The 13,790-nt window shown below is 38.7% G+C and overlaps 1 protein-coding gene across 1 annotated transcript; it reads right to left on the reverse strand.

Annotated features, from left to right (window-relative positions):
• Positions 1 to 4,720: 4,720 nt before the first annotated feature.
• On the reverse strand, positions 4,721 to 5,644 carry LOC134368436 (olfactory receptor 5AR1-like). Its single transcript, XM_063084915.1, has one exon. It carries the CDS (start codon positions 5,642 to 5,644, stop codon positions 4,721 to 4,723), a length of 924 nt encoding a protein of 307 aa, XP_062940985.1.
• Between the last annotated feature and the right edge of the window lie 8,146 nt (positions 5,645 to 13,790).

Consider the following 13,790-nt stretch of genomic DNA (forward strand, 5'->3'; position numbering starts at 1 on the left):
TGGCCATCTGATTCCAGAGCTTGTACTCTTAACCACCACCTATACTGCCTGATAAAGATTAAATTTTAAAAAAAAAACTCTCTGTAAGCAGGGCTGGCTTTGTTGGCATGTGATCAGAGCAGCTGAATAGGGTCTTGAGCTCAGAAGGGCCCCACACTTGGGGTTTAATGTCACTGTCTTGACATTTTTAATAATTTGAAATGTTTTTGTAAGGGAAATCTGAAATCCAATGGTACAATTCAGTATGTACTGGGAGCCTGGAGTCCCTGCTAGCACACAGTCCCACTCTGCACCACATTCCCACCTCCCTGAGACAGATTCTTAGCTGCCCACTCCCCTATCCCTTAGTACCCAGGACTCCATCCAGTCTCTCCCTCTCTGTCCCACATAGTAACAGCTGCAACCCTCCATCCTCAGGGGCCTAGGCATGGACAAAGGGAGGATTGAGGTCAGGCACATGTAATCTGCAAGATCTCAGGGTTGGACATGGTGACAGCCATCCTGCCCTCAGGCTAGCAGTGCCATGGTGAATTTGGCAGGAGACTCAATGGGGTCTATTGCCCACCCTGATCCATGGACCTAGTGTGTCCTTTGTAAAAGTTGTAATACCCTCGGTGGTCACCTATCCACAACGGATTGGGGCAGCCTGCCCATGAGAAGGGGATATAACTGGTTCTGCCTTCTCCCCCATGACCAGGGTATAATGCATCTGTCCAGCAGCTGGTGGGAGGAGGAACTGAGTAGCCAATGAAACACACATGTGCACTGAGTCACAGGGCAGGGTCCCTGGGCACCTATGAGGATCTGCTCTTGCCCCACAAGTAGTATCCCTGTGCCTGAGAGGGTGTGGCATTAAATAGCAAACTAAATACACCATGACAGATTAAGAGAGAGACTCCAGAAGAAAGAAAAAAGCTTTATATTTAAGTACCTTTTTTTAAAAGGGGGACTGCATCTTTTATTTATTTTTCAATTATTTTTGAAATAAGTTCCTCTCTCTTTACATTTTATTTTACTTTATTTTATTTTGCCATTACCCAATGTAAACATTTTTTGAGTACCTTTAGAGGCAATTTTCCTGTCTTTTGAAGAAGGGGCTTCAGATTTACATTTTGTGCTGGGCCTACAGATTATGTAGCCAGTCCTGACGGTAAGCACCATTCATTTACTAAAGCATTTTGATATTCCCTGCTTCTACCACTTCCAATAGAGAAATGATGAAGGATGATGAGGTTGTAGCTGTCTCTGGTTCTTCTCGGGCTATTTGGCGATTGGGGGACACATTTTACTGGCCAAGGAGATAGAGGCTAAGTCACTGTTTGCATTTCACTCTGACAAAGTCTGTTTTGTGCCACCCTCCCAGCTGTGTTAAGCATCACACAACATGAAAGGGTGGTATTAGTATTCTGGGGTTGCAAATCAGGAAACCTGACTACTAATTCTACCTCTGCCACTGACTAGCTGAGTTTTCTCCAGGTTAGATTAATTAAAGTTTTCGGACTGTCAATGAGTTTCCGGAGAGGTGCCTCAGTAAGAGAGAGGTGAGTGCTAGGCTATGAGTACCTCATACTTGCCAAACCTCTTCCACTTTTATGTTTTCTATATTTTTGTTCTGCATTGAAAATCACTTAAAGAAATCATTCAAGTGTTTAAAAAATTAAAATCTATAATTCTCGATTTTCCTTATGGGCCATTCTGATTTCTGATTCTGAGAGTCTCTAACCTTGAACCCCACAAAGAAGATGGTCTTGTATTCTAGAAAAAAATCTTCCATGTCCTTGGGCTAGTGACCAGAGAAAAGCAGATCTCCAGGGAGGACAAGAAATTGACCTGAATGGCATAGAGCTGAAAGGTAAAGATGAAGAAGGAAAAGACATTCAGGATACAGCCACAAAACCAGGAAATTCAGCTGAAAGATGGTGCCCCAAGAGGTAAAATTTTCTACCTTTCCTCCATTATGCAACATGATATAACAATGCCTGGTGGAGAAAATGGACTGAATAAGGAAGAATGTTAGTTGTGAGTGAATTTCAACTCTGCTAAAGTTTTTTGAGCTTTTACTAGGTAACCAAGCCCTATGCTAGGCCTAGGGTGGGAGATGAAGAAATTAACCAACTATGACTCCATCCCTCCAAAGGGTTTCAGTCTAGGCGGGCAAAAGAGAAATTCAGAAAAATGCAGAGTACTCATATTTCATTAGAAGGCCAAGTGTCATAACACTACAACAGATGTGCAAAGTGCAATGGGAAAACAGGGGATGAGTACTCACTTCCTTCTGAAACATCAGGAAAAGCTACCTAGAAAAGAAGATTGGATTTAAGTTTGGACTTTAAAAATGAATAGAACATAAACAGTCAGGGCTTGGAGAAAATTACATGCCATATTTAGGAGTCTGAAATTGATCTAATAGGCAAAGAAAGACATGAAAAATTTTAAGCACTGTGGAGAGCAGAAGAGGGCTGATGTAGTCCAATTTACATTTAAATGACTGTGGTGATTGCACAAAAAATAGATTTGCTAGGTCCAGGGTGGATTCAGGGAGAAAGGATAAAAGACTATTTAGCTACTTCTGGCAAGAAAGGAGTGTGCCTTGATCTAAGACAGTGCCAGTGCAGTGGAGAAGATACTAATTCAAGAGTCATTTGAGAGGTAGAATTGACAGGATTTGTAATTGGTTGAACGTAGGGAGTTGAGGGAGAGGGAAATGTCAAGAATTGACACTTTTGGGCTTAAAAAACCGGGTAGTGCCATTCACTTAGGTAGGGAGCAGGGTAAGAGGAGGAGCAGATTTAGAAGGGTTGGGTTTCTGAAACATTAAGTTTGAGTGCCTGAGGGACTACCAAGTGAAGTTTCCAGCTGGTAGCTGGATATAAGTATCTAGAGCTCTAAAGAAACTGGCTTTCATATGGCTACCAAGTAAGACACACCTTCTGAAGGAAAGAAAGACCACAGTGCTGCATTAGACTTGCAGGGGAAGAGAGCACACCAAGGAATACAAAGTGGAGTGTGGGAAAAGGTTATGGGGAGGGAGGTCGGGGATAATTGGGTGGGGGACATGGGGTATAATCACAATTTGTGGTAATGGGCATGCTGCCAGTATGGATCTGGCCATCACATCTTGGGCACAAGTGGTGACAATCAACTTTGTGTCTCATGAATATTCATAAACAATTTTTAAAATGTTCTATGCAAAAAACAAAACAACAAAAAAACCACACCTTCTCCCTTGTAGCTAGGGTTTAGGAGTTCTTGGGAGAAGGCTACTAAAAACGGCTACTAAGGCTACACAGTCTCTGGGAGTAGGGACAGAAGAAAATGTATTCTTGGGGCCCAAAGCTTGTGCCTGACCTAGATGTAGATACATACTACTTTATGTTTTTCCTTGCAGCTTGAGCCAATTTGATTATTTCTTCCCAACTACTTGTTTGATTTTGGTGACTTTTCTCTAGGCCTTAGCTTTTTCATCTGTAAAAGTAAGACATTAAGGTTTTATATTCTTCAGATATATGATTTTATGGTTTTATGCATAGCTTGTTGTTCAATATATTTAGACAAAATAGCAATATCCATGAATTTCATGCATTTTTACAAATTCTGAGGACTAGCCATGGACTAATGAATTAATTGGAGTTATACAAAAAATTTGCATTGCTTGTTGGAAGTATATTCAAGAATAGCAATGGACCTGATACAGGTCCACTCAGAATTTGCATACAAAAAAATCATAACTGCAATTCAGGCCTGGCATTCCTGCTAACCAATGACCCACTGCCCTTTACAAAGGATCTTCAAATTTTAATTAGTGAACCCAGTATATTGTTTAGTTGAGTATCACCCTGTTTAAGATTTACCCCTATAAATATCCAAAATCGCGCGTGAGAATTCTTGTATATGAATTCTTCATGTATATAAAATTCTCAAATTTTATAGCCTCACAGTTGCAGTGGTGGCACAGCATTTGGAAGACACAAATCTATGAGTCTCTTGAATCCTTGTGAGAAGAACGAACTGAACTTAATTCTGCCTGTGAGGCACCAGGTAAATCGTCAATATAAGCACATACGTGATATAGTAAAATTATTTACATCCAGTTGCCATCCATGTTCTCTTCTATAACGTATAGTCACATTATATTGCTTTTTTTAAAACTTTTTTTGGCTTTATTTATTTATTTTTGATTATACATATTTATGGGGTAGAGTTGACTATCAGTATTTGTGTACAGTATGTGATGATCAAATCAATATTATTAGCATGTTCATCATTACAAATTGTTCTTTGTAATGATCTGTGTGCTTTACCCAATTACTCGGTAACTCTCTCCCCTTTTCCCACCTCTAGTAACTACAGAGCTATTCTCTCCTTCTTATAGTTCACCGTTTTATTTTGGTCTGTTATCTTGGAATTATTTTAACTCATGGCTAATGTTATCGTACACATTCATCATTCAGATTGACATATTTATACCCACGTACTTACATATTTCCTTCTTAAATATTTCTTATCAGACATTTGTTTCATAAATTATACATTATTTTGTCCATATAATTTCCACTTACTATGTTGCTGTTAATCTGAGCAACTACTTCTAAACACTTAGCCAAAGTAATTCAATTGTTCTTAACAAGACTTCATTTGCAGGCAAGGAAAAACACTACAAATAAAACTGTGAGCAGATCTTCATAGAACATATTACATTCTTGAGGAACACAATGGAAGATTAGGAACTGTGCCTCAATATTTTCTGTAGGGCAACTTTCACTTCCTGGTTTCTCAAACTGTAGATGAGAGGATTTAACATGGGAATCACCATTGTGTAAAACACTGAGACCATCTGATTTCCTGTCTGGGATCCACGTCGAGAAGGCAGCAAGTAAGTGTACATAGTTGTTCCATAGTACAGGCCGACAGCAGTCAAGTGGGAAGCACAGGTGGAGAAGGCTTTCCGTTTTCCAGAAGCTGAGGGAATTCCCAGAATAGTCAGGAGGATAAACATGTAGGAGGCAAGGATCACCACAATGGAGGTGACCAAGGTGAATCCCCCGCAGCCAGCAACCAAGATCTGGGTGTCCCAGGGATCTGAGCAAGCCAGTGCCAACAGTGGGGGAATGTCACAAAAGAAGTGGGGGAGGATACGCGGTTGACAGAACGATAGTTGTGTGATGGAAGTCGTCACAGCAACCATGTTAACTAACCCACCAAGGTAGCATCCTGCTACCAAGAGGAGACAACGGACTCTTGTCATGGTAATATGGTAGAGAAGTGGGTGACAGATGGCAGTATAGCGGTCATAGGCCATAGAAGCCAAAAAATTGCATTCAGCAGAGGCAAAGACAATGAACAAGCCCATTTGAGTCACACATCCAAGGAAGGAAACATCCTTCAGCTTAGATGACAAATTTGCTAAAGTCTTTGGGATTGTGATGGAAGAGAAACAGACATCAAGGAAGGACAGATTAGAGAGGAAAAAGTACATGGGGGTGTGGAGGCGGGAGCTGAGTCTGATCAGGACCAACAAGCCTAGGTTCCCCAATACGGTGACAATATAAACAATAAGGAAGAACCCGAATAGCAGAATCTCAAGCTGAGGGTTATCTGTCATGCCAAGAAGGATGAAGTCAGTCCCTACAGATGAATTCTCCATTGACACAAGCGGAGAGTTATTCTTGACTACAGTTAAAAACTCTTTAGACATGCTTTAAGTGAAGAGATATTCTCACTTTAAACGCCTTCCCAAATAGTACTATCATTTCTCAGGCATAACATTAAAGATGTAAAGGCTGAAAAAAAGGGGGAAGGAACAAAAGGAAGTAAGGAAAATTCAGAAAGTAAAAAGACAAATGGAGAAAAAGTAAAGGCCTAGGATGCAAAAGGCACTGGACAGTATTTGTTGAAGTAATGAATTAGTGTGGGAGAAAGAAAACGAGGTCATTAAGAGAGCTCTTTACTGATACAGGGCTATGAACTCTTAGAAAAAAATTGGTGCTATGGAATTCTATCTCACTCTCCCTCCTTTTCCAAATCATATCCAAGGAATTATTTGGAATGAGGTAACAATAGGGTAAATGTGTCAACTGATTTCATCTTCACAAACAGCCCCTCCCTTCCGCCACCTTTAGTATTTGTGACATTTTTTTCTGAAACAGTAGAAATCACCAATACTCACTATTCTGCTTGGTCAGTAGAGGGTTTTCCAGGACCATGATGATCTCTTCACCGGTAGATTTTTGCAGAAATGAGAATGCCCAAAATGACTATAAGAAACTGAGCTCAAGTTTAAAGTTATCACATGTATCCTATGAAAGAGCAACCAAAGAAGGAAAAAACCATCAGGAATCTCAAAGATCATCAACTGAATGATTCCTTTAACCATGCTTGAGGCTAAGGTAATGCAGCTGCAAAACTAACTGCAACCTCCACAAGGACTTATGGAGCAGATATGTCTAAGCAAAGGACCAGGTCACACAACGGTTGAAGTTAGGTGAAACTGACTGCAAGGGCTCTGTCCCTCTCTCTTATGGTCACAGGCTATCTCTGATGCTGGTTTGCTGCCTCACAGAAGTGCTGGGGCCTTGCCCTGGGTGAAGCACCAGACAAGAGAAGGGACGAGTCCTTGCAGACCCATCTCCATTTATAGAATCTAAACTAATTTAGAGCCCCTATGGCTCACTGGACAGTCATCAGTAAGTTGTATCTGGAAGGGATTCATGTATTTGGCTAGAGGCTGAATAAGGGGACCTCTGTGGGCTCTCCCAACCTTGATTAAAAGAAATGTCATGTCTGTTTCAATTTACCAGAAAACACAGGTTCTTTACTTGGTGTAGTGGTTAAGATCTCCAGTTCTGGAGCCATATGGACCTACTTGGATCCTGGCTCAGGAGATCACTGGCTTTGTGACCTAGGACTTAATCCTTCTAAGCATTAGTTTAATAATCTGTAAAAGAGGGGCACCTGTAGGACCTCTGTCATTGGGTAATTGTGAAGACTAAGTAAAATATTGTAAGTAAAGCCCCATGAACTCTACTTTTTCCATTCCTTCATGACCACTCGCATTTATATATTTACTACCTTTTTTTCTCCCTCTCTATTTTACCATATGGAGGCAGAGGTATTGTGTATCTACATTATTATCATTTTAGACGGGCAGAAGTGAACCTTAGAGAGACTAGATAAAGTATAATCTCCATGCTCCATTTCCTAATAGACAGACACACACACACACACACACACACACACACACACACACACACACACACACACACACACACACACACACACACACACACACAGTCTGGCCAGAGCAGATGAAATAAGGGTCTTTCACTTGTGGTAGTAATTCACTCCTTTTTGCTCTACCCAAACTCTTGGAGTCAATTCCTGCTGCTGCCTCTGCTCCCGCTTGACATAGCAACCTGCTGAGGCGAACATTCAGCAACTTACACCTCCAAATGGGGAGAATGAAGAAAAAAATACTGGGCTGAATGGAGGTAATGGAAAGAGAATTGCTTTCAGAGACAAAGACGTGAGTTCTAGTCCTGACACTAATTTATATTGTCATTCACCTATAGGAAAACCACTTCACCTCTTTGAGCCCCATATTTCTCATCTCAAAATGGAAAAAACCAATACCCTTTTTGTCTCTCTTTTAGGGCTGGCATGAGGATCAAATAAGATAATGAATGTGAAAGCACTCCGTAAACTCTGAAGCGTGATATAATACACATGGAACGGATCCCTGTTATTATTCCATCGTGGAAGGTGGGAGAGGGAGGAGGAATGTGTCAATATGATCATTTGCTGCCACCTGCTCCAGCTCCAGCTGCACTCTTTGCCCTCCCACTCACCCCCTACACACACATCATCTGCTCTGCTTCTCCTCTGTGAAAGTTTCAACCTGCGAAGCTTTAAACAAACAGCTCCAGGTTGTTCACATACCTTGTATCATAAGAAAGACAGGTTTTTAATGTTAGTTTCACGTTTTTGTATAATTTTTAAAATCTCCCATTTTAGGGTAACTCTACTGTTTCATGTCTGTGTGCCTTTTAGGTATTCAATAAATATTACTAGAATAAATAAGTGACTATTAGTCCTTAAACCATGGTGAAATCTTTTTTTTATTTAAAATAAGATTGAATTGCTTTTTCTTCCCAAAGGAAATAAACATACAAAATTAAGACTTTATGAAGGGAAGGAGTTTATACTTCTATCCATACATGCAGCTGCATTAACTACTGTCGTGATAGCAGCCAGAGCAGGTTTATTATCATCTTGGCAAATGTGTCCTGGATATTTACTTGTTGGAAATAATCAGGCACTCGTATTTGTTGAAGAAATGACGTTTTGTATTTTTTAAAAACGTATTTATGTATTTGTCCCTACAGGCATTTAAATTTACAGTACTGGTTTCTTTAAAAAAAAAATAGTTACCCCTTCTTTGAGTTCTTCAGTTATGTAGTTCACTGTGAATCTTCCAAAAATAGCCTAACATTTAGAATTTAAGTAAAGGTTCACTTATTTACCTTTTCAATAAAATTTCCAAAGAGTTTAATAAGTGCCAGGCTTCCAAAAGATCATCTATTACAACCCACCCATAAACAGAAGTCTAGAGAGAACAAGTGACTTGTCTAAGGTCTCACAGTGAATTAGTGGCAGAGCTGGTTGTAGAACTCAGATCTCCTGACCTAATTCGGTGACCTTTTCATAACACTATTTGCTTTCTTAATTCATTTTCTGAAGTTATTCTGGAGGGGACTTTCACCTTTAGTACGTTCATTCTTCCAATAACAGATAAAAGGTCATTCTCTGTCACTATATTTGAGCTATATAATCTTGAGCAAATTGCTTGCTCTTTCTGGGTCCCAGTTTCTTCATTAATAAAATGGAGCAACTAGACTAGGTAGTCTCTGAGGCTCTTTCCAGCTTTGAGCTCTAATTTCCCATGGCTCTGGGTCAAACTTTATACAGATCTCTGGTTATTCTCAATATCTGAAGGACAGAAGATGGGAGAGCAAATTTCTGTGGTCCCATGAGTCTATGCTATACAAATCACTCCACCTCTCTGCTCTTTTAGCCCTCACAGGGTCAGAAGTGTTATATTGGTGTTTGTCTCTGACGCAAGAGCACGGGAGGGATGATTCCCAAATTTCCTAACTACCTTAAGGCAGAAAGAAAGTGCTCAAAAGATCTGGTCAAAGCATCCAGGCACATCCTAACAGTATGATTAGGCAAGTTGCTCAACCTCTCTGACATCAATTTCCTCATCTACAATGGACATAATATTACCTAACTTAAAAGACTATCTTGAAGATTAAATAAGAAAAAATATAAAGTGCTTAATAGTTATTTAGGTGCTTAATAAATGTTACCTTTGCTTCCCCTTTAAAGTCTATTTGTATTGTATGAATCAATTTATATGAAATGTCCAGAAATAGGCAAATCTATAGAGACGTAATGAAGATTAGTGGTCTCCAGGGTCTTGAAGAGTGGTTCAGAAATAGGAGGTATTGGATTTCTTTTTTGGTGATGAAAATATTCTAAAATTGATTGTGGTCATGATTGCACAGCCCTGAATATACTAAAAACTATTGAATGGTACACTTTAGATGTGTGAATTGTATTGTATGTAAATTATATCTCAATAAAGCTGTTACCAAAAAAAAAAAAAAAATATGATGAATACTGAGAAAAAAAAGTCCATTATAGGTCAGTCATCCTTGGCTGCATCTAAATCCTTCTACTGACCTACAGCAGTGAGTCCTGGTAAGCATCAGATGACATCATCAGTTTAAAAGTACTATGAAAAAGTTAACAATAACAAAAGAAATAAAGAAAATGATAAAATCGTAATTGGAGAAATAAAGACAGACATGAATAAATGGACAGAAACACCTTATTTCTGGCTAGAAAAGCTAAAATATAAAGATGACACCCTTTAATGTACAGCTTTAATGCAATATCAATTAAAAATTCAACAGGATATTTTACCTACCATGACAAATTTATAGTGATATTTACCTAGAAGAATAAGAAGACAAAAATGCCAAAAGATATTATTTTAAGGAATGATAGGTGGTCAGATTTTAAACTTTATTACAAAGCCATACATATAAAAAGACTGTTTGGCATTGGGTTAAGAACAAAAATTGATCAAGGAAATAGCATATTTTAGAAAATGAGAGCCAAACTCTTATAAAACCTTCTCTGGTAGGCTAGAACGAACACACACACACACACACACACACACACACACACACACACACACACACACACACACACACACACAAGTAAAGAGAACACTAACAAAAAAATATTGTTGGGAAAACTGTATTAGTAAGAAGAGAAGTGAATTTGAATATGTAACTCACATCATATGCTTTAATAAATTTCAGATGGATCAAAAAGTTTACCATAAAAATCTAAGCTATCAAACTAGAAAAAAAAAACAAACCCCTAAATCCTTAGAACAGCATTTTTCTATCTACTATTGTGGCTGTTGGAAAAAAAATGAGGTCTCATTAAAGCCAGAATAATGGGTTCAGAACTGGGATAAATAGGCTAGCACCTTGATCTTGGACTTCCCGGTCTCCAGAACTGTAAAAATATAAATTTCTGTTGTTTAAGATGAAAAAAAAAAGAGAAGAACCAGAATGATGTGTTTAAATATATAATTAAAAATCTTTTGCACACTGCACTGTAATAAAACGGTCAAAAAGGAAATAACCAAAAGTGAAAATATATGGAATGAGCAGAACTTTTAAAACACACTGTTCAAAACATATAAAGAAATAATAAAATATATGCTATCAATGTATGAAGTTCCCTCGACACATTCTTTTGGTCAAAGGGAATAGACAGCATGCACAATAGAGAACACATTGAGTATGTAATCCCATAATAAAACATATAATCTCAGTAAAATACAAATTAAAACACAAAGTTTCCCCCAACTTGGTAGATATGTATGTAACAAAGACTACTGTTAGGAAACAGGTCACCATATAAAATGCTGGTGGCAATGTACATTTCCAGAACATACTATGACAATGTGTAACTGCTGTTTGCCCAGGTAATTCCATTTTCAGGAATAAATCGTCAGGTACATTAATCCAAAATAAATGAAAATAAATTATACAAAAATGTTCATTACATTGCTGTTTAAATATTCTTCTACTGTACATCTGTAAATCACCATATTATATGCTTATGGTATTCAGTTATGTATAAGATCCAATCCATGCCCTCAAGGAACCTATAATATATAGGAGGGAGGACAATTGTTTATATAACATCTTCTTTCATGGAAATAAAGACAAAGAGCAGGAGGAGCAAAGAAGAGGGACTTCCTTCCTTCCATGGGAGTGGAACAGGCTGGGGGTGGGAAGAAGAAAGGTTTCATGGAGGTGGTAGCACTGAATATGAACCTTTAAGGTGAGTAGAGTTTGATGAAAGATGGGAGTTGTTAAAAAAGGAAAGGGCATTCCACGAAAAATTCCAAATACCCAGTAATTAGGGGATGGCTCGATACACTATTAGATAGTTACAGGCTAGATGGCTATGTAATTACTAGAAACAATCAAAAGAAATCTATTCGTGAAATAACCTCAAGACACATAAAACCATGACCGTACCTTAAAAAGGTCAGACAGGCACTCAGAGTGCTGGATATCCACAACGTTTGATTCAGTAAAGTTGTTCAAGTTCCACAATTTTAAAAAATCAACAACACTATATAAAGGTGAGTGCTCACTCAAACCTACAAGCATTTGCTCTGATCCTCCTCTGGGATTAAACTCCCAGAGTTGGGAGAGCTGTGAGCATTGGGTTCCTGCAGTGTCTTCAGGACAGTAAGAGCGGTAGTTGCTTGTGGTTACTGCAGGGGACTGGACTCTGGGCTTCCTACACTCTCATATCTCCTAAGAACTCAAGTCAGGTGTTTGATGTGCTGCTCCCCCTTCCTGCAGCCTCTCTTCCCCTCACACCTTAGCCCACTAAATCCTCTTCTATTTCAACAAAGCAATCACAATGCCCAGTCTCCAAAATCCCTGAGTAATGGGACAGGAGTTAGGAGGACTCAGAACATCTGTCTTGTTTTACTAAGCCTACTGACAGGGAAAAAGAAAAGCACCTAGGACTGGGAACCTTAGTTTATGTAAGCTTAGAATTCATCAGCTCTGATTTCTGCCTGCTACATTCTTATCCAAATTTATTGTGTTCCCTCTGCAGGCATAAAATAGAAATGTGAAAAGCAATTTTGAATTACTCAAAGAAAAACTTGTCTTTCTGTCTGAAGTTTTTCAAGTTATAGGCCCCAGGCAGACACATCAAAATAGATCAGTTTTTATTGTATGGTTAAAATCAGTGGCTCAGTGAAAGCGTCCACCCCATTGTTTGCTCCCCTCCGCTCTCTCTGGGATTTCAACAAAATGCACAAGGACACTATACTCACCTGCAGTTTCTTATTTTTTTTCAAGGAGACCCTCAGCATTTCACTTGTCTCCCCGAATTGTTTCTTTTAGAAAAACTGTGACATTTAGCTTCTTGGACTTCTCTCCATATAAATGGCCACTCATGGGCCCACTGTGTGATTTTCAGCACAAGCAATGAACATATATAATAAAGAATCATTCTCTCCTGAGGGAATCTGGGGCTAATTGAAAGGTTACTGTGTAAATAGGCTCTCTTTCCTTAATCACATCTTATGTTTATGCAAACTTTAAAAAATACTCCTTCCACCAATGTTTTTCCATCCAAATGCCACTCAACTCTATTACAACACTTTTACTGTCCTAACACCCCTGAGAGATTAGTAGGCTGGTGATGGAACACACTTACACATCTGTGCTGATTAGAATCAGGCACTATCTTCAGGCTCCTGAATTAGAAAGAAAAATTGGGTAGAATGCCTGAAGAGATGGGCCCTGGTCTCAGCTCTGACACTAACTAGCTATCTGATTCTTGGCCAATAACACCCTTTCTCCAGTCCTCAGTTTCCTCATCTATAAAACAAGAGCTTGGACAGACGATTTGCAGAGATTTTTCCCATTTCTAAGATTCAATGAATAAAAGTTCAGAAACTTGTTTCAGAGGCAGCTTGCTATGCACTAAAGGTATAAAGTAAAAATATATTGGCCTTGTAGTAAAAAAAAAATAATAATAAATAAGGGTCTAAGTCTTGGATTTAACACTAACTAGCAGTGTTACTTTGACCAAGTTACCCTCTCTGAGCCTCACTTTTCCTCTATAAAATGGAAATAGTAACACCTTATGTAGTTATTGCAGTGATTACATAAGAAAACATAGGTAAAGAAAATGGCACATGATAGACTCTCAATAAATGGTAGCCACTGTCAGCTGCTTTTATAGGTCAACACATTGTAACTTTCATTTCTCTCTAGAACATATTTGTACATTACTTATTTATAAATACTCTTTCTAGATCTCAAAATAAATATGGATCTTCACTTTCTCAGAGAATAGATTAGCAAGAGTGTAAGTACTATATTAGTAACCTTACTTTCAATACAAGTAAAGAAAACTGAAGTTATATGACTAGCCCAAAGTCATACAATGAGTTAAAGACAGAGCTGTCTAGAACCCAGGTCATCTAATCCCAAGGTCAGTAGATTTTATGTATCCAACTGAAAGGGACCTTAGCCAGAGAACAGCCAACTTTGGGATAACTAAGACCAAGCAGAACATTTCAGTTAGCTATTAACTTGGGAACTGATAATCATAAATTTCTGAAGTTAATAGAGGAAACAAGAAACTAACCATATGGCTGAAACTGCCCT

The sequence above is a fragment of the Cynocephalus volans genome, chromosome X, assembly GCF_027409185.1.
Source record: "Cynocephalus volans isolate mCynVol1 chromosome X, mCynVol1.pri, whole genome shotgun sequence".
NCBI classification, from domain to species: Eukaryota; Metazoa; Chordata; class Mammalia; order Dermoptera; family Cynocephalidae; genus Cynocephalus; species Cynocephalus volans.